The sequence below is a fragment of the Dryobates pubescens genome, chromosome 10 (assembly GCF_014839835.1).
Source record: "Dryobates pubescens isolate bDryPub1 chromosome 10, bDryPub1.pri, whole genome shotgun sequence".
In the NCBI taxonomy this organism is placed as follows: Eukaryota; Metazoa; Chordata; class Aves; order Piciformes; family Picidae; genus Dryobates; species Dryobates pubescens.
In genome coordinates this window covers 27,556,336-27,578,292 of record NC_071621.1, presented here as the reverse complement: position 1 = coordinate 27,578,292, position 21,957 = coordinate 27,556,336, and the positions used below count along the sequence as shown (strand labels likewise).

Here is a 21,957-nt window from a genome sequence, read left to right as displayed (position 1 = left end):
AGAGCTAATAGGTTCAAGATTCTAAGAAAACACAGTTTACTTCTTACAACATTCAGTTACCCTGTGTGTTATCCTACTACCTTCAACTGTCTGGATGTTTACAGGGTTTCAAAAAGCAGCAAATTTGTAGAAGAGGAAACCAATTGAAGGATACTCAATATGATCACTGCTTCTAACTCATGATCTTCCTAGTTCACCTGTGGTGAAATGTTATATTCAAGGAATTATTGGGCATACAAGGCAAGCATATGGTGACCTTTCTTAGGCATCTACTAATAGTCATTTAGAAATGGCTAGAGTAATATTTCATCTGATCCACCGTGGTGGTCCCATTTTTGTTACAAATACCAAAGTGGTTGTGCTTTTATCCATGAAAAATGCATAGTTTGAGAAACTCTTTTACCACACACATCTGTAGAATAAATACATTCCCAAATTACTTCATGACACAACCTGTTACATTACAATGGACAAGTGAAATTTGACTTTCTACACTGGCAGAGATTGGGAAACTGTTACATGTTTGCTCTCTACAACTACCTGAAGGGAGGTTGTAGACAGGTGGGGGCTGGTCTCTTCTCCCAGGCAACCAGCACCAGAACAAGAGGACAGTCTCAAACTCTGCCAGGGGAGGTTTAGACTGGAAGTTAGGAAGAAATTCTTCATAGAGAGAGTGATTGCCCATTGAAATGGGCTACCTGGGGAGGTGGTGGAGTTGCCATCATTGGAGATACATAGAATAGAATACATAGAATAAACCAGGTTGGAAGAGACCTTCAAGATCATCGCGTCCAAGACTTGATAGGGTGCTTGGTTGCATGGTTTAGTTGATTAGATGGCGTTGGATGATAGGTTGGACATGATGCTCTTGAAAGTCTCTTCCAACCTGGTCTAGTCTAGTCTATTTTCAGGCTATTCTTCACTGTTTCCCTCCCAACAGATAGCATTATTTATAATGTTTGAGGGAGAAGGAAAGGCTGCTTCACAAGAAAGTCAAGAAGAAAATGATGATACTCAGAAAATCAGAGTCTTATTGTCTGATACATACAGTATGCAGTAATTCTGTAGGCTAATAAATATTATGCTCATTATTACAGGTCTTTGTTTGTTTGTTTGTTTTAAAGTTTGTTTCAAGATGTGAAGCAGAGAGATTCTTCTGGAATGTCAAGACCTCTTCCTTTGATACTCCAGCAAAAGGCTTTTGAGAATGCATATCTCAGAGTTCAGGAAGGAATGACAAATCTGGTACCAGCCAACATCTACTCATTAGTTTTGCCTAGTCTTCATCTTATGGATAAGATGACTTTTAAAAATGATTGTGTTTAGTTTTTTGAGAACCTTAATTCTTCTGGACTTCTGATAATCTGAGGTGGTAAAACAAGATGGTAGCCAGGCAACTCCTTACACATCCAGTCAGTCACTGTTTTGCCCATACTAGAAGAGTGTAAACTTTTTCACTGTATGTTCCTGGTTGCTCTTGTGTATCATGCTATTTGTTCTTGTGGGTTTCAGTACTGTGCCACTTCAGATCAAAGATAGGTGGAGCCTCAATACTCTAGACAGCATATAGTGAATAAGAAGGAATGTAAATTCAAATCACATGTTTACAGTGTAAGAAAATTGTACATTTCAGTAAGATCAGAGAGAGTGATTGGCCATTGGGATGGGCTGCCCGGGGAGGTGGGGGAGTCACCATCATTGGAGGTGTTCAGGAGGAGACTTGATAGGGTGCTTGGTGCCATGGGTTAGTTGATTAGGTGGGTTGGATTAGTTAATAGGTTGAACGCGATGATCTTGAAGGTCTCTTCCAACCTGGTCTGGTCTATTCTATTCTATTCTATTCTATTCTATTCTATTCTATTCTATTCTATCATGTTTCCAGAGGTATTAAAGCAGTGTTTTTCACAAACCCTAAATTTGCTTCAAAATTTAAATTATTCAGAAGAAACTTCAAGTGAAGGAAGAGATTTACTTCAGCAATGTTGAATATTACTGTGTAATTTTTTAACTATTAATTTTCCTACTCATGTCTTTCACTTTTCTTCCTTCCTTGCTAAGAGCATGTACGTAATCTACCTTTGCCATGTTATTTCTGTCTAGCTGTCATCTTTCTGCATATCATCTCTATGCCACATTTAGTCTCTATTCCCTTTACCTGCCCTCTTGTAGTTTAAACTCTTTACTAAGACCTCACCTCTTAGTTCCCTTGTTTCATCACTCTACAGTGTCGCCTCTAGCTCTTTGTCTTGTTTCTCTGCTGCCTTGGCGCTCTGTTCTGTCACTTCACCTTGCTGTCATCTGTTAACTTCTGCCCTTCATTTTCAGTTTCTTGCTACTTTTACTGAGTGCTTATCACCTGTTAACACCGTGCCTCATAGTGGAAGAACTGCCTTTGAATTAGAAGGCATGTCTTTCCTATTAGCAGCAGGGAGGAGCAAAAAAGGAGACTTTCTTCCATCATTTCTCTGTTAAGTGTGTTGCCTTTGTTCTCAAACTGCTCATAATAAAATATGAACTGGAGTGTATGAAGTATTAGCATGTTCAGTGGCATGCAGGAGGCAGTAAATTCTGGTTGAGGAGTAGATCAGACAGCTGGGGAAACTAATTATTAAGCATCTAAAGAAATATTTTCAGCAGTATTTATTGCCAATGCCTTTAATTTTAAATTATGTATGTTAATTTATTCATTAGGAGACCACTTTAACAGAATATTTGTGTGAGCTCTTCATTATTTCCTATTGAAGGTCAGAGGTGTAAGCCCTGAAGATCTTTTGGACAGACAGTGTAATGGAAAAGCAGTTTTGCTGATGCTTACAACAACGCTTATGTGCTGCAGTCCAGTCTGTGAAAAGCAAGCTTTGTTTGCTATTTGCCAGTCTGTGAAAGAGAATGGATTGGAACCTCACCTTGTGAAAAAGGCAAGTATAAAACTTCATTTTGTATTTGGGTTATAAATGTAAGTTTAGGTTAAAATTGGAACAGTACAAAATACTTTTTGCTGATACCAAAAGTTGTTACATTTTCTTAGAAGCATGGCTAATGTGTGCCTTAAATACATGAGTAAATTTATAATTAAATGTAGTGACCTACACAAAAGTAATGACATCCTAAAAGGCAATTTTAGTGGTAAGTTCTCCAAGTTAAAAGCACAAATCTGAATTACAAAAACATTTTTATACAGGGAATATGGCAGATTTCATGTGAAAGAAAATCTTTCTGCTCAGTGGGAGTAAAGAGAGTTTTCCAGTGTGGAAAATATGTAAAACAAGAGCAAAGTATTGGAAGATAGTTAATGTCTTGTGGACTTTTTTTGAAGTGCACATGGGCTTACTGAGATAATTGCTGTGTGTCCTGTGGCCTTTAATGCCAGTCATTTCTTTAGAATAGAATAGAATAAACCAGGTTGGAAGAGACCTTCAAATCATCGTGTCCAGCCTATCATTCAACACCACCCAACCAACTAAACCATGCAACCAAGCACCCTGTCAAGTCTCCTCCTGAGCACTTCCAGTGATGGTGACTCCACCACCTCCTCAGGCAGCCCATTCCAATGGGCAATCACTCTCTCTGTGTAAAACTTCCTCCTAACCTCCAGCCTAAACCTCCCCTGGAGCAGCCTGAGACTGTGTCCTCTTGTTCTGGTACTGTGCACGTTCTCTCCTGTTCCTTTCTTCCTATTCATTGCCTCTGGTTTTCACATGCAATCTTTACCACACAGAGCTGTATACTAGCTGTCTTTTCTTTGCATACCACCTTATACAGGGTAGTTGCAGTTCCTTGACATTCTTCTGAGATATGGCAAGACAAAAAACTAAAAAAAGTAGAAATGCTCATGCTAAATAGGAGTTGAGTTACACAAATGCTCTTTTAAAAGCTGGGGGAAGGACACACAACCTGTAGTGCTGCCAGTTTGCCATGGTATCATCTAGTCTGCATGCTATTCCTGCAATCTTATTTCATGCACAGGTTTTGAAAAAAATATCTGACATTTTTGGCTACAAAAGTACAGAAGACTTCATGACATCACATTTAGACTATTTGGTGATGGAGTGGCTGAAAATAAATGACAGTAGATACAGTTTGTCTACTTTTCCTTATGTTCTTCTGAACTATGCTAGCCTTGAGGAGTTCTACAGGTAAGTTTGCTATATGAAAGTAGTTTATTTAGATTTAGTGACAATTATGATGTAGGGTTTCAAATTTGTAAATCTAGAAATGCATCAGGATTTTGTTACAAGATGACATGTGGACCTGCTGGAATGGATCCAGAGGAAGGCTGTGAGGATACCACTGGAAGGAACACCTTCCCTGTAAGGACAGGCTTGGGAGAGTTAGGGTTGTTCAGCCTGGGGAAGAGAAGGCTCTGAGGAGGCCTCACAGTGACCTTCAACAGGACTTAAAGGGAGCCTGCAGGACAGAGAGGGTGGAATTCTTTGTTTTCAGGGGGTGTAGATATAGGACAAAGGGCAATGATTTCAAACAGAAGAAGGGTGTGTTTAGATTAGGTATGAGGAAGAAAGTCTTGGCTGTAGGCTTAGTGAGCCACTGGAACAGGTTGCCTGGAGAAGTTGTTTATACACTTTCCCTAGAAGTGTTCAAGGAGAGGTTGAATGAGCCTTTGAGCAACCTGGTCTAGTGGAAAGTGTCCCTGCCTATGGCAAGGGGGTGGAACCAGAGAATGCTGAATGTGTGTTCCAACTTAAACCATTCTGTGACTCTATATTGAGAGCTTTTAAAATGTATTTCAATTATCTTCTTTATTAGATATATGCTGGTAAGATTGTTTTGCATAGTAGCAGCTAAGCAGTAATTATGAGTTTAGCAGTACAGTAGAGGAATGGTATTTGCTGTATCATGCTTGGGATTTATTTTTAAATGCCAGTTAAAGAAACTTCTGGAAATGTATTTACTACATGTAGGTCTTGTTACAAAGTTTTGGTTCCACACCTGGTGATTAGAAGTCAATTTGAAGATGTGAAATCACTTGCCAACAAGATCGAACAAGACTGGAGGCAAGTTCTAGCAGACTGTTTTCCAAAGATACTGGTGAATATCCTCCCATATTTTGCCAATCAAAACCATGGAAAGTGTGAAGTAGCAGAGCAAAGAGAGACAGCTTCTAAAGTCTATGACATGCTTAAGGATGAAAACTGCTTGGGAAAACAGGTATCTCTTTTAAGTGCATAAATTGAGCTCTGTGGCAATTAACTGACTGGGAAGAAACTTCTGTACATTCTGTAAACATTTAAATAATTACCATTTCTAGATTATTATTTTAATTATGAATTAATTCAAATTATTATTTTAATAAAGCCAAACTAGACAGATTTTTGTCCCATCAGTAGCTATTCAGTAGACATATTGAATATACTTTGAGAGTTTACTCAAAGTACAATTTTTTCTAGGGAAAAAAGCCACCACCACACCACTTTTTGGACATTCTTTATAGACCACATTCCGAATAGAATAGAATAGAATAGAATAGAATAGAATAGAATAGAATAGAATAGACCAGGTTGGAAGAGACCTTCAAGATCATTGTGTCCAACCTATCATCCAACACCACCTAATCAACTAAACCATGCAACCAAGCATCCTGTCAAGTATCCTCCTGAACACCTCCAATGATGGTGACTCCACCACCTCGGGCAGCCCGTTCCAATGGGCAATCACTCTCTCTGTGTAGAACTTAGTCCTAACCTCCAGCCTAAACCTCCCCTGGTGCAGCTTGAGACTGTGTCCTCTTGTTCTGGTGCTGGTTGCCTGGGAGAAGAGACCAACCTCCGCCTGTCTACAACCTCCCTTCAGGTAGTTGTAGACAGCAATAAGGTCACCCCTGAGTCTCCTTTTTTCCAGGCTAAGCAACCCCAGCTCCCTCAGTCTCTCCTTATAGGGCTGGTGTTCCAAACCCCTCACCAACTTTGTTGCCCTTTTCTGGACACACTCCAGCAAGTCAACATCCTTCCTAAACTGAGGGGCCCAGAACTGGACACAGTACTCAAGGTGTGGCCTAACCAGTGCAGTGTACAGGGGCAGAATGACCTCCCATCATACGTCTTTAAGTAAGCCATGTTTTCCTCTTAAAATATTTTGTGATTCCTTCCCAGAAGGAAGATTCTATATTCAGAGCTAGTAATAAAATTAAACTCTCTTACTATTCTACCTGTGACTGCCATAGATAAGACTTCATTGCTGAGTTTATTGTATGTCATCTATAATTGAACAAACAGAGAATCCAGAAAGGAAAAAAATCAAAATCTCAAAAGGAAAAGAAATGTTACATTATTTTACATAAAATATTTTGTCTCTTACTAAACAACTATTTTTATTCTTCCAGCAAATTGATAATTTATCTCATAATAACTTGCCAGAGATTGTGGTTGAACTGTTGATGACCTTGCATGAACCACCTGATACCACAGCAGAAGGAGCTCATCTAAGTAAATACAGAAGGTATGTGTTCATAGATTGTCTGAAAGCTGAATGTGGTTGTATAACAGTGCATTAAAAGGTGTTATTCAGTCATAGGAGGTGGCCTTGAAGTTAGAAATGATGAGATTTTGTTGCCATTAGTAGTAATGTATCATAGCCATGCTGCTTCACCTAGTTATTCCCCAGGATAAGCAAGGAGAACCTCTGTGATACTTCAAGTAGTGGAAAGAAGGATTGAGTGAATGTATGGGCAAAGAAGAATTGTGTGTTGATGAACCAATGCCAATTTAAATGCATTCAAATATGGATGGAATGCCCTGTCTGTAAAATTGGTATAGTTTTAAATGTCTAATTTAAAGTAATTGATTAAAAGTTTTAAATTACTTAGAAATCACTGAGAAGTGAAATGAACTGTTTCTTAACAGTTCCTAGAGTGGCAGATCATGCCTGTGGTAAAGACATTGTTTAACAATGCCAAATAAATGGATTCCCAATTAGCTGAGATATTTTAGTGCCACAAATGTATTCCTCTTAATGAGTTTTTCAGTCCTTGTTGTTTTCCCTAAAAAAAATCACTGTTTGCATAATTATATTTAGAAACAATTTTACAGATTTTTTTGTGTTTAGCTAGAAATTATTTGGCAAAGCCTTACACTTTGTGAAGTTATTGAAGAAGATGTTTTTCTTGGGGAAATAGAAAATTGAAAGACGATAAAACGTTTCAGTGAAAATCTACCAAAAGTTAAATGATGGAAGATTTGAGAACTTTTATAAAAGAAATCTGTTTCATTTGGTTTACTAACAGACTGTGTTGAGTGCTTATAACCAAATTTTCTTTCTGAAAAAGAAATTGTTAAGAGTGGTGAAGCTTTGATTTTGCTCTTTTGTTAATACCATGATGCGTTTCTTTTCTTTTTGAGGCCCCGGAAAAGCTGACTACCCTCTTTTTTGTAATGGGAAGATTAATGATTGGGGTTTTTTCCTCAACCAAACTGTTCCCATAATTAAAAAATGCACAAGCTTTATCCATGTCATGCAGTTAGATTTTTCTGCAAAGTACCTTAGGTGAGACCAATGTGTGGCTTTCAAAAAATGATAAAAGAGTGTTAAGAAAGTACAACTTAACTGCTGTAGACAGACAACAGACAGCTAAAGCCAAGATGTACATCCCTCTGATGGATGCTGTTGGTGTTTCTTAATTACTGAAAGCAGAAAATATTTCCTAGGAGTTAAGTGTTTATTTCAAAATAAGAAAAAGATCTCTCTTTTATTTATTCAGGGAACTGGATCCTGCTCCTAATCCTCCTCATTTTCCATCTTACGTGATTAAGGCGACCTTGGACTATATTAGCAATTGTCATAAAAGCAAATTAAAAGGTCTTGTAGCAGTTCTTTCTAAAAACCCTGTAAGTATGTAATGATGATTTTCTATTTCTTAGAATCCAAAATTGCTTTTATGGGTACATTTTGATTTAAAAAGAAAAAAGAAAGAAAGACAGAAAGAAAATTGGGAGGCATGGGGCTTGCAGTCCTGCTTGGATAATTGTTTTTTCTGTAGATCTTTTATATTTTTAAGTAGTAAAAATAATAAAGCCTTTTTGTCAGTGTAATAAAATGTATATTTTTTTTACTATTTGAATATTTCACATCTTGGGCAGTGGTGTCTGCAAACACAGCTGTAACTTATTTGCAAAGTGTATTTACAGGTTTGATTATTCGGTTCTGGTTATTGCGTTCCACATACAAAGGCAGTTAAATAATTCATGCACAGATCTAAGAATTTCTAACATAGCAATTCAAATTGGAAATAAGTGTTCTGTGATCTGTGGTTTCCCACAAATGGGCTTCTGTAGCAGATTATCTGTGTACTCGTGACTCGCTCCTTTGTCCAGTATCTTCCCAGATGCTGTGTCTGTTATTTGAGTTGTCCTTCCTCAGAGGGGGCTAGCGGCCTCTCTAATGTACTCCATCACTGGGCTGTAGTCCTTCCATGGCTCTTCTGGGATTCAATTCTCTTGGAGCTTTTCCCCTTTCTTAATTGGTCCAGATGCAAGGCCTGGGTATAATTGTTGCCTGTTAGGAAAGGTTCTTCAGCTATTTGGGTGGCATTTGGCTCTTGTCTCTTTTGTGGTAAGAACAAGGCCCAGGAGTAGTTGGTCTGCTAGTGCAGGCCCTTCAGCTGCTCTTTGGGCAGCGTTTCACTCTTGTTGCTAGCTGGGTGAGAAAAAGGAAAGTTGCCTGACTTCTCAGCTGGTTTAAAGACAATCAATGCCTTCTGGTAACACAGAACCCTGATAACTGGACCTATAGGATGGGACATAACCAAACATGGCCAGCAGCACGTGAAGTTCACAGCTGTGTCACAAAGTTAATCATAGGTGGTACATGTTTATCTGGACCCCAGGAAGTGTCCAGGTTTGCACATTCAGAGGTGCTTACAAGGTAAATTACATGTCCTATACATTTGCTTTGACCATCTGGACTCCAGGATCTGTCCAGGTTTGCACATTCACAGGTGCTTAGCCCATTGTCTGGGCTAGGGCATGTTTTTGGGGTTTGACCCTTCAGGACAGTCAGGTCCTCTAAAAATAATAGATAGCCTATTGCTTCCTTTTTTTCTTGATGTAAAGTTTTTGTGTATTGGCATTACAAATTATGGTTTTCTTACTCATAGTTTATTCATTTTCAGGATTCATTCCAAAAAATCCTCCTAGCCCTTTGTAAGCATGCATCAGATACAAACAACATTTACAAGAAGCACAGAGTCCTTATAATTTATCACTTATTTGTTAGTCTGTTACTTAAAGAGATAAAAGATGGTTTAGGAGGAGCGTGGGCTTTTGTCCTCAGAGATGTGATTTACACCCTGATTCACCACATCAATAACAGGTAAATACAGCAATTATATCTTGTTCTTCCCCTCTGTGCTCCCCTGCAGAAATAAATTGAAATTTGCTTAAAGAAAAGAATCAAATTGCCTTTCTTTGACAATTTTGGAATTTAAATTTAGAACTCTTGCTGAAATGTAAATTGGTGTCTGTTATCCTTGTATTTAAATGTTCACTATACTGCTGAATCTTGTATCTAGAATAGGCTATCAGATTATAGAAATAAGATTTGGGAGATTTTGATGACAGAAAGGATGTTTGGGAATTGAAAGAAGAAAAAATTAATCTGTGGAGTTAAGCATAAAGTAAGCACATGTCTAATAAAGTGTGCTTATTGAGTTGATAAAGAGCATTGACACATTAATAATAAGTAGTTAACACAATGAGTTGGGATCTGTGGGATACTTTCTTAGCTGATCTTCAGATTGAGAAAACTGGTACTTAATTCCCTTAAAACCAAAATATAGATTCTTATCTTTGATAATGACTGAAGAGATATTTTCCTACTTGAGAAGACAGCTATTCACCTAAGTGTGATTGAGTTTAAATGCAAGTGCAAGGTGATTGCTTTGCTTGTTGGAAGCATTTTGGAGTCTCAAATGTTGAAGAGAGGTGTGGATTTTATGCTAAATGCCATTATGAGATGGTTTACTGTGGCCAACACTGAACTGAGGCAAGGGCACTTAACACACTGGAGGGCAAGACTGCCAGTCAGAGGGACATAATCCAGTTGTAGGAGTGGCATAATAGGTACATTAATTGTGAAGTTGAACAGCAACAACTGTTAAGTCTTTCACGTGGGATGGAATCACCCCATGCACGAGTTCAAGCTTGGGAAGTGATTGACTAGAAAACAGCTTTGCAGAAGAGGACTCAGGAGTCTTGGAGGACAAGCTGGATGAGACAGTAGCTTGCCTTTTATCACTGAAGGCTGTGTACTGAGCAGTGCAGGCAGGAGAGTTGAAGCAAATTGAAGGAAGTAAGTGATTCCACTCTGAGTCTTACAAAGCTGCAGTGGGACCACTGTGTCCAGTGTGGAGCCACTCCAGCCAGGACATGAGAGATGATGACAAACTGGGATGGGTTATGTGGAAGGACCCTCAAGAGGGTAAGTGGAGTTAATCCAATTTCTTTTCTCCAGTTTCTGGAAGGAAAGATAGCTTGTAGAGAAAGTAAAGCCAGATTTTTCATAGAAGTGCACAGTCTTAAGAACAAGAGGTAGCACCCACCAAGGTGCAATATGAGAAGCTCTAGGTGGACATGAGGGAAAAGATTATTGCAATGAGTCAAGTACTGTAGCAGATTGCTCAGAAAAGCTATTAAATGCCCATCAGAGGAATGTGTCAGAATTCAGCTCAACAAAACCCTGAGAATCTGATCTGACTTTGAAGCCAACACTGCTTTATACAGGAAGCTGGGCTAGATGATCCCAAGGTGTCCTTGGTAACCTAACTGTTGTTTTTAACTGATGGTGATGTGAGAGGGAGGAGGGAGGGTTCATAGAGCATGGTTTATGAACCTTTGTTCTGTTTCTGTCAATACAGTTAGGCTAATAATAATAATAATAATAATCTAAAACTCCTTACGTGTTGGCTTTGATTTTTTTTTCCTTACTTTTTTTTCCCCTTTCCCCTTATTATTCCCTGTTGTGTATTAGGTTAATACTTGAGACAATGATATTTCATATTTCTTTACTTTCACTTCTTTGTTTCCTATGACAGACCTGTGGTTGTCAAAGAAATATCCATGCGCAGCTTCTCGCTCTGTTGTGATCTTCTGCATCATGTTTGCCACACAGCGGTTACGTGTTGCAAGGATGCTCTAGAAAGCCACCTTCATGTTATTGTAGGAACCCTAATACCTCTTGCCATGGGCCAACCTGAGATTCAGGAACAGGTACTTTTGAGTTGTTGATTATTCCTTGTCTTAGCTTTTTTAGTTCATGTTCACTGTCACTGAAGCTTTATATCACAGTATCACTAAGGTTGGAAGAGATCTCAAAGATCATCAAGTCCAACCTGTCACCACAGACCTCATGACTACAAAACCATGGCACCAAGTGCTACGTCCAATCCCCTCTTGAACACCTCCAGGGATGGTGACTCCACCACCTCCCTGGGCAGCACATTCCAATGATGAATGACTCTCTCTGTGAAGAACTTTCTCCTCACCTTGAACCTAAACTTCCCTGGCATAGCTTGAGACTGTGTTCATATAACTGTGTTCAATTCTAATTCCTTTTTCTGAGCTTTCAAGTCTTATATTAAAAAAATTTGCTTGGGATGTGACAGAATAACTATTTTTTTTTTATAAACATGTCTTTCCTTTCAGTACTTCCATTTTGACAAATACTGTGTTCTGTAATTAATTCCTGCAGCTTTAAATAGCAGCTGAGATGTATCGGAATTGCTGAGATTACTGTATGGCCTATTTTCTATTTCTTTATTTACATAGTCTTTTAAAAATTGAGTTCTTGTAAGGGCTTTAATGCTGTTGTAATGTCTGTTACATCTTCTTTGAATCTATGTGCCTTTTTCACCCAAATCTTCAGGATAATCCATCTTCCATCCTGGCCTGCATTAGGAATAGTGTGGCCAGCAGGAGCCGGGAAGTCATTGTGCCCCTGTACTCTGTATTGGTTAGGCCACTCCTTGAGTCCTGTGTCCAGTTCTGGGCCCCTCAGTTTAAGGACATTGAGACACTTGAACGTGTCCAGAGAAGGGCAACAAGGCTGGGGAGAGGCCTTGAGCACAAGCCCTACAAGGAGAGGTTGAGGGAGCTGGGGTTGTTCAGCCTGGAGAAGAGGAGGCTCAGGAGTGACCTCATTGCCCTCTACAACTACCTGAAAGGTGGTTGTGGCCAGGAAGGGGTTGGTCTCTTCTTGCAGGCAACCAGCACCAGAACAAGGGGACACAGTCTCAAGCTGCACCAGGGGAGGTTTAAACTCGAGGTGAGGAGAAAGTTCTTCACCAAGCGAGTCAGTCATCATTGTAATGGGCTGCCCAGGGAGGTGGTGGAGTCACCATCCCTGGAGGTGTTCAAGAGGAGATTGGATGTGGCACTTGGTGCCATGGTCTAGTCGTGAGGTCTGTGGAGACAGGTTGGACTCGATGATCCTCGAGGTCTCTTCCAACCTTAGTGATACTGTGATAAATTTCAGAAAACTTGTTAACCTGTGTTGCTTTGAGACTCCAAATCTGTGGTATCACTAAGGAAAAGACAGAGAGATCACAGGCATTACTAGGCTCATCGCTCTGGCAAGATAATTAGTATAAGCACATCAAGTAGCCAAGCAGTTACCTACAACATTCTGTGGATGATTTCACAAAAAACATGATAAAAGGAGAAGGTTTCTAGAGGATAGAGAGGAAAGACCAAATTTCAGTAGTTCAGCTGATCATTTAACAAATTATCATTGAAAATAAATGTAACACAGAGGTCTTAAAAGGGAAATGGAGCAGTTCATGTTCTGTGACAAACGTTTTCCTTCTGATGGTGATTTGTACGTGCATTCTGCTAGGGATGGAAATACACTGTGATTCAGAGACTTTATAAAGTAGCTGAAGTTGAAATGAATGCCTGTTGTTGTTTTCCCCAAACCTCTAAACATCTTATGATTTTTAACAGTGTAAATAAATTTTCTTACCCCTTTTTTCATAGAATTTGCAGTTCAACAGAATTTGGAGAAACACAAATAGGGCTCAAAAATCCTTCTCTGTTTTGTTAGTATGTTTTTCATTTATGTTCTGTGTTCAGGTTCTAGGCTTGTTGAAGTATCTGGTGATAGATAACAAGGACAATGAAAATCTGTACCAAGCAATCAAATGCCTGGATCCTTTCCCTGAATATCCTGCCTTTAAAGATTTGCGAGCAGCTCAACAGAAAATAAAATACAGCAGGGGCCCATATTCTCTTTTGGAGGTAACTACATTTTAAAATGTATCTTAATGACATAGTGAGTTTTGTAATGCAAACCTTCAAAAGAAAACCTTTTTCTAGCTTCAGGTGTAGTTGAGAAAGATTTAGATTGGGCATGTGGATTCTCTTCATTGCCAGTTTCAGACACTGAGGTATTTGTAGAGATCCGTTCTGGTTTTTGCATCTCTTAATATACAAGCTGTGGACTGCTGAGGAACTTGTCTTTTTGAAGCCTTCTTTGCGTGCTGGATGTGCTTAATGAAAAGCTGTTGTTTTGCAGGAAATTAATCATTTTCTCTCAGTTGATGTTTGTGATTCACTGCCTTTAACACGACTTGAAGGTCTGTACTATTTACGCAAACAACTGGAACAGTATAAAGATCAGATGAAGGATCTCCTGAAGAATTTCCAGGGTACTAATACCTGATTATGTATTTTATTTCCTCTGTGTTTGCTTTGGATGTGTAGTGACTGCACTTTGGTCTCATATGTATTCATTTCTATTTATGTAAAATGGAATGAAGCTGGAGGTGGGGAGATTCAGGCTGGATGTGAGGAGGAAGTTCTTCACCATGAGAGTGGTGAAGCCCTGGAATGGGTTGTCCAGGGAGGTGGTTGGGGCACCATCCCTGGAGGTGTTTAAGACCAGGCTGGACGAGGCTCTGACCAGCCTGATGTAGTGTGGGGTGTCCCTGCCCATGGCAGGGGGGTTGGAACTAGATGATCCTTGTGGTCCCTTCCAACCCTGACTGATACTATGATACTAAAAATGGCAACAAATATAAAACCCAATTCCAGGTTTCTGTGCCAGTCAACAGAGCAGCAGAATTTTTTAAGAAGAAAATACTGCTTTTACTTTTTTTACATTGGCAGATGGTCATATTTTTAAACCTAGACCTTGGTCCTGGAAACAGCAAAACCATTTTGTCTGGAATGTTTATTTTAAGAAAACACCTCAGGCAGGCAACAAATGTGTAAGGAAATTCCTGTGTTGACAGCTTATAATTTGTCAGAGTTACTGAGGCAACTCAAAGCTGGTCAAATTCTGTAAAACCCCTGGCAGAAAGCCTTATTTTGGGATATTGTTTGGGTTCAGATTTGGAACAGAATGATGCCATTAGCTTAGGTCCTCTCAGTGGAATCATATAATCTGACTTCACTGTTTCAGATAACGTTCTTACTAATGCTAGTATTTCATGTATTTAATTGCCATTGCTACATCAGAATACTGAAAATAATAGGGTTTGTGTATTTTAATTTTGGAGATTCTTTGGCATAGTCAACTGCATAGAATTTTTTTCAAGGCATGATAAATAAAACTGTGTTATTAAAAATACACTGTATAATACTAAATTGCTTCAACATGCATGCTGACCTTTGTAGATAAAGGATTGCTAAAGCAGGGTTTTTCTTTCAGTATGTTCATATTACAAATGCACAATGACATTTGGGGTTTCTTCCTCTTTCTGAATGGTAGAAAAACCAGAGGATTCTGTAGTAGTGAAATTGGTGGTGAGCTTACTGCACCTCTCCAAGACGGCAGTTAACCACACGGGTGAAAAAGCAGTGCTGGGTAAGTTAATTAGTCCTGCCGGCCCCCTAGGGCTGTCATTACAAAGCCCAGATTGAAACTGGCTCTTCTCAACATTACTTCCCACTGCTATGTTGCATTTGCTGCCAGAGGTAGCCATCAGGATCAGTTGATAAGTCTTCAGTTGTTGTGTTTTGCAGCTTTGATACATAACTTCAGTTTAGACCTCGATCTCTTCTATACTCAACAAAGAGTCATTTGCTGTTACGTGGTCACTTTAATAGCTTGAAAAATATTAAGAACAAAGAACTTGTCTGAAAATTTGAGAGGCATGTCTTAGTGAACATTAACATAGTTGTTTTCTATCTTAAAGCCTCTTCTATATTAGTAAAATTATTCTCACCGTTTCTGTTGAGCATCTGATTTATGTTTGATTGGAAGCACCAAAGCTAAAATCCAAAAGCCCTCTTCCCTGAGCATCTCTATGAAGATTATATGTGCTGGAACTAGACAGAAACACAAGTAATGAGAACATTTGCCTTGATGCATTTTTGTAACTGAAAGTCTAATAACTGATAACTCTGCCTTGAGTTTCCTTAGGTGATTTGTTGAATTTAGTTCAAAACACAACCTGTATTTCTTCACTTTCTCCTTTATTTGCTCTAGTGGTTAAAACTGTGGTTTTAAAATAGAAATATTTTCAAGACACATGCTGAGTATGAATGAAAGATTTTGATTTCTTGCTGATGAACATTAACATCCCTTTTCTTGAACTCTGTGCAAGGTCAATTTTGTTATGCTTGGGGTTTTTTGATATATAGCTCTTTATAAAATACTCCATCTGAAAAGGAAGTGAACCTCTTGATACAGCACTGTATATAAACTGTAGGTTAATTCTTACTGAGTTTACAGATTACTGTTTGTGTTCATAGGCTACTATGTGCATTTATCATGTCCTTAGGGAAAGTAAATGGATGATTCTTAGTGATGGTGGTTCTGATATTTTGCACTTAGCTCTTTCTACCTTGAGACAGGAAAATCTGTATCTGATTTAAACTGCAAAATCCAGAGCTATAGGCACTCCTGGAAAACTGAGTTAGAAAGCATAACTGTGCTATTTATGAGTTTTAAGCTGTGAAATTTTGATGCAGGTAATTTTAATCATAAAGTTGCATAATTATTTATAAGTATTTGCATCCTTTTATCCCATAGTAAGAGTGGAACCTTGTTTTAGTGTGCATAAAACTGTTATCTGCATTTGCAGAGGCTGTTGGAAGTTGCTTGGGAGAAATTGGTCCCATGGATTTCTCCACCATAGCTCTTCAACGTGCTGAAAATACACTGGATTCTAAAGCAGTGGACCTATTTCAAGATAGAAAACTTCAGTGGGTCTTCATAGTGTTAACTCAAATAAATACTGCTTTAACAGATAATTGGTGAGTGTATTTATTTATTTTATTTATTTAATTCAATGCTTAATAGGAGCCATTCAGTTGTAGGTTGTTCAAATCACCTCAGCCCAATGTGCTGAAATCATTACAAACACTGGTTATTGTCCATCAGTGTGCCTCTTGAAGCCTCAGATTACTTATCCAGCCAAGCTTAGATGTTTCCTAGAAATTACAGAATCACAGAATCACCAAGGTTGGAAGAGACCTCAAAGATCATCAAGTCCAACCTGTCAACACAGACCATGACTAAACCATGGCACCAAGTGGCATGTCCAATCCCCTCTTGAACACCTCCAGGGATGGTGACTCCACCACCTCCCTGGGCAGCTCATTCCAATGGCTAACGACTCTCTCAGTGAAGAACTTTCTCTTCACCTCAAGCCTAAACTTCCCTTGGCACATCTTGAGACTGTGTCCTCTTGTTCTGGTGCTGCTTGCCTGGGAGAAGAGACCAATAGTGAATAGTGTGGCCAGCAGGAGCAGGGAGGTCATTGTGCCCCTGTACTCTGCATTGGTTAGGCCACACCTTGAGTACTGTGTCCAGTTCTAGGCCCCTCAGTTTAAGAAGGACATTGAGACACTTGAACGTGTCCAGAGAAGGGCAACAAGGCTGGGGAGAGGCCTTGAGCACAAGCCCTGTGAGGAGAGGCTGAGGGAGCTGGGGTTGTTTAGCCTGGAGAAGAGAAGGATCAGGGGTGACCTCATTGCCCTCTACAACTACCTGAAAGGTGGTTGTGGCCAGGAAGGGGTTGGTCTCTTCTCGCAGGCAACCAGCACCAGAACAAGGGGACACAGTCTCAAGCTGTGTCAGGGGAGGTTTAGACTTGAAGTGAGGAGAAAGTTCTTCACTGAGCGAGTCATTCGTCATTGGAATGTGCTGCCCAGGGAGGTGGTGGAGTCGCCGTCCCTGGAGGTGTTCAAGGGGAGATTGGACGTGGCACTTGGTGCCATGGTCTAGTCGTGAGGTCTGTTGGAACAGGTTGGACTTGATGATCCTTGGGGTCTCTTCCAACCTTAGTTATACTGTGATACCAACCCCCTCCTGGCTACAACCACCCTTCAGGTAGTTGTGGACAGCAATAAGGTCTAAATTCTCTAGTTGGACTCAAGCCAAAGAGTCTCTTATGTGCTGCAGAGGAGAGCAGTGCTGTTGAGCAAATGGTGAGGCTGTACTTTTATAACAGAATATGCAACGATGTTGTCATGTTATGGAATTATTTGTCCTGTATGTTTATAAAGGTGAATTTGAAAATAAAATACCTAAATAAAATTATAATGTTATTATATGTTATTTTTCAGCATTGATGTTAGAGCTGCTGCTGTTTCCTGTCTGAAAAATATATTAGCCACCAAGTCTGGGAGTGAATTTTGGGAAGTTTATAAAAATAAAGCTGATCCCATGTTAATCTATCTACAGCCTTTCAGAGTCTCTAGGAAAAAGGTACTTCTTCTGGTATACCTTAGTTATATGGCATGTGGGATAGAGAAAACATAAAAAGAGCTATTTATAGAAAGTCAATTTGAAAAAAATAATGGAGATAGCCTTTGATGAATGTAAAGCTTGGACTTTCCATCAGTCTGATTGCAAATGTGATTATTTTGATTACTTTTATACCTCTCTCTTTCATCAGCCGTGTCTTCTACACATAGGAAGCAGCCAATTTGATATTAGAAAGCTGTGTACTTTCATTATTAGCCACACAGCTTTTGCTTACCTGCCCTTTAATCTAACAAGTCTTTCTCAGGATTCCAGTATCTTTTGCTGCAAAGAAATATAGTGGAATATAGGTCAGGAAAAAAGGTGGATAATTAACCACAAATCAGACACTTCCTAATTTGGAAACTTCTGATTTGTGACCTGAATGTAACGCCCTTGTCGATGTTAGCAGTAAAGTTTTATTTGTAGCACTTTGATGTTTCCTTTGAAAATGTCCCATTTATGTGAAAAAAATGGATATTGTCAATCAATTAAAGCACAGTTAATGTGTTCTGATCTGTGCAGAGAGCAGTATGGGGCTTTTTTTTAATGCCACAGGATTTGTTTATATTGGCAATGTATATCTCTTTCTTTCTAGTGTCTTGTATTGCCTGCTAATGATACGGAGGCTTCTTCAGAAGCTTTGGATGACACAAACCTGTGGATTCCTCTGGGAGAAAGTCATGAGACCTGGATCAAGCGCCTCACTGGTTCCATACTGGACAGTGGAGGTGTGCAAAATGAAGTTCTCCAGTTAATGAAGCCGCTGTGTGAGGTGACTTAAATTATCTATGTGTATGTGTGTACACATATGTGTGCTGTGATGCAGAAATAGATAGGATGACTCATCTTGACAACAAATACTAATTTCTGCTGTTACATTACTACTTTTTTCTTAATCAAGTTTATAATCAAGTAATAGTTACTTTTTCTTACCTAATTTCATAACTAATTCAGATCCTTTGTAGTCGCAAATTGCAGATGCCCATAAAATACACTCTTGTAATACAAGTTTTGAGAGATAGTTGTAAGCATAGATGAACTTTATGTGACTCCTTTAAGTGAATGCCATCATAGCCCTATTGAGTGGTTTACAGTCTTCATTTTACATATTCTTTCTCAACCTGACAAAGAAGGCTTTTGGTTGTTTTTATTAGTAGCTCCTGTGCTTGATTGTTTTCTAGGTGAAAACAGACTTGTGTCAAACTTTGCTTCCATACCTGATTCATGACATCCTTCTGCATGACTCAGATGAATCATGGAGAAATCTTTTGTCAGTTCATATCCAGAAGTTTTTTACAGTCTGTTGCAGACTTGCCTCATCCAGTAGATCTACTACACCTCCAAATTCTGATCCAGGTAATCATAGAATGGTCTGGGTGGGAAGAGGCCTCCAAAGGTCATCTAGTCCAACCCCCTCTGCAGTAGTCAGGAACATCCTCAATTAGATCAGAGATAGGACCTCAACTACCTCCTTGATCAACCTGTTCCAGTGTTATGTCTGTTATGAACCTTTGTGCAATGATACTGGATCATCTCTGCATTCTGTAAGCAGAAGTAGAATCCACAAATTACTCATGGAAAGATAATTTGATAAAGAAAATTGTGCTATAAACTACTGTAATGTCACTAATGTCATTTAAGGAGGGGAAATACATTTTGTTGCAAATTATGAATTTAATTTTAGAAATGCACTTGAAGGAGGTTTTGAGTTACTGCCTTGAGTATAAAATGCATCTTTGATTGTGTGAATGAATGTGTTGTGATGAAAGTTCATTATATTCTTTCTTCTGAAATATATATCCCAGAGCAAGAAAGCCAAAATTTTAGAAGCTTGGATAAAGTATCGCGCCGATCCATGCTTGCTGTTGTTGATTACTTAAGAAGACAAAAAAGGTATATTATAGCTTTCAAAAATGTTGCTTTAATTCAGTTATGACTCTCCAAAATCTGCAGACACTCTAGATTAAGGAAGAAGGCTGTGGTTGACAACATGTGAGTTAAAAGAATGAAGACATAGTAGTGATCTTCAGTATAACAGAATTGATATGGCTGGCCTTGAAAGGTTCTAATTATGCTGAAGGAGTTTCAGAAGATGTTTTTGTCTGGTAAATTCTTTGTGGTATGGGTTTTGGGAGGGAGAAGATAAAGATAACCTTTGGGAGGTTTCATAGATAGATTTGATTTATTTTGTTTAATGTTAAGAGAGAAGGTACTGTTACTGATACAGCAGTATAAAAGTCTTTATTTCATCAGATCTGTTTCAGGTACAGTTTTTGATGACAGCTTCTGGCTAGATCTGAATTATCTTGAGGTTGCTATAGCAGCACAGTCTTGTGCTGCTCACTTCACTGCTTTGCTCTATGCAGAAATCTACGCAGACAAGATAAACAGAGACAAACAAGAAAGGTACAAGTCTTGGAGAGTACAGTTTCTTGACATTTTGGGTAAAATGGGTCATGTTTTGTGTGCCCCAGTTGCATTTTGTTACATGGAGAGTCCAGGAAACTTTTATTAAAAGTTCCTTAGGTGTGTGTGTGTATTGAGCAGGAAAATATTTCCAGCACTCCTTGAATGTTATCCTGACCTTGCTGGTTTGCTAGCCCTGCATTTGCTAGATTTATTTTTCTCTTCCTGAAAAACCACCTTCATTTTGAAAACCCTTGATACAGATGTTCTCAGTTCAGGTGATCACTTTATCATTCAGGTGGAGAGGCACTGTGAATAACCTGGGAATATGACAGACCTGATCTTGCAATTTGTGCCCCTTCTTTTTTATAGGTCATCTTTTAAAGCAGCTAAGAGTTTGACATTTGAAGAAGAAAGTCAAAAATCAACTATTACTATTTTGAATGAAAAAAGTAAAGAAGATACTGGCATAAGTTTGCAGGTACACATGTACTTCATAATCAGCACACAAACCTTCTCATAATTACAATTGTCAGTAGGTTTCATCTGAGCTCAAGACATGTAGTTGGAACTTCAAAAACTATTTGAAAGCTTTCCTCATGCTCCAACTCAAAGTGAACTCAGTGACCTGAAACACTAATTAACTGGCAAATTTTAAACTTCAGCAAGGCAGACTTTGTTGCCTGAAAGAACTGTCCTCATCATGGTACCAGACAAGTATTTTTCAGGTTTTTTGGTCTATTTTTTTTCCCCATTAAAAATCAGGAAGTGGTGTACCAAAGTAGTATGATCAGTAACCCTTAGTTAATTCTTTCCATAGTTCATTATTCCAGAACCCTTTTTGTTTGTCTTTAAAATGCACTGCTTAGGTGGTATGTTTGGTTCTGATTCAGTTCTACTGCCTTTAGCATTTCAACCACTCCACCTAAGGCCCAGTAATGTTTTTTTAATGCCTTAGCAGAAAATAAGGTGTCCTAACTTTTCTGCTAGAGTCTTGCTAGACTACAAAACTTTCCTTCCTGTGATGGTAGCAGGCTCAGATACTACATAAAGGAAAAATAAGCAATGATGACAACATGTTACATGGAAGGACTTGTATTTATGAGCTTACATGATATGTATGCAAATCACTTGTAAAAAGAGGTCATTCTTTGTTTTATGGTGTGTCCTAGGACCTTCTCATGGACATATATAGAAGCATTGGAGAACCTGACAGTCTGTATGGCTGTGGTGGAGGAAGAATGTTACAGCCGTTAGCAAGGTACAATTTGTTAATGTTCTTGCATTCTTCAAAGTCATGTCTTTGATTTATTAGTAAGGGACTTAAACTGAAGACTTCTTTGTCAACTTACAACAGGATAAGAACATATGAACATGAAGCAGTCTGGGAGAAGGCCCTTGTAACATATGATCTTGAGGCAAGCCTCTCTCCGGCTACTTGCCAGGCAGGAATAATTGAGGTAATTTTACTTTACAATGGGGCATGAATGTATAAATTGATATCCATCATACTGAGAGGACAAAATAGGTTTAGGACTAAAAGATAACTCTTTGGCCATCAAGTCCAACCCACTGTCATAGGCACCCAAAGTGTAAAATGTAAGACAACTCAGTATTCACACTGAAAACATTAAGACTTGTAGTCCTTTTGTCACCCACCTCTCCTCATCTTGGGTCATGAATTCTGTAGAATATTTTAAAATAAATATCATTAATTTTATACAGAATTTGTCCAGCTGCTAAAATGATGGGATAGAAAAAGTAATGTAATTGGTTATTTTTGCCATCTCACCGAAGTTATCTTACTTTGATTCCTTAGGACTACCTTGCTTTTTTAGCCTGAAATTGTTT

At 38.8% G+C, this 21,957-nt stretch overlaps 1 protein-coding gene across 1 annotated transcript in view; it reads left to right on the top strand.

The window, feature by feature from the left end:
- Positions 1–21,957, top strand: part of ATM (ATM serine/threonine kinase) — a 71,515-nt gene that overhangs the window by 23,715 nt on the left and 25,843 nt on the right. Inside the window, 20 exon segments of the mRNA XM_054164540.1 lie at positions 1,125–1,245; positions 2,745–2,918; positions 3,967–4,136; positions 4,920–5,166; positions 6,338–6,453; positions 7,712–7,838; positions 9,122–9,321; positions 11,042–11,216; positions 13,077–13,241; positions 13,519–13,651; positions 14,716–14,811; positions 16,034–16,205; positions 17,520–17,661; positions 18,296–18,472; positions 18,882–19,056; positions 19,506–19,593; positions 19,954–20,106; positions 20,479–20,587; positions 21,279–21,367; positions 21,464–21,566. Of these exon segments, the coding sequence (XP_054020515.1) occupies positions 1,125–1,245; positions 2,745–2,918; positions 3,967–4,136; positions 4,920–5,166; positions 6,338–6,453; positions 7,712–7,838; positions 9,122–9,321; positions 11,042–11,216; positions 13,077–13,241; positions 13,519–13,651; positions 14,716–14,811; positions 16,034–16,205; positions 17,520–17,661; positions 18,296–18,472; positions 18,882–19,056; positions 19,506–19,593; positions 19,954–20,106; positions 20,479–20,587; positions 21,279–21,367; positions 21,464–21,566 (2,932 nt within the window).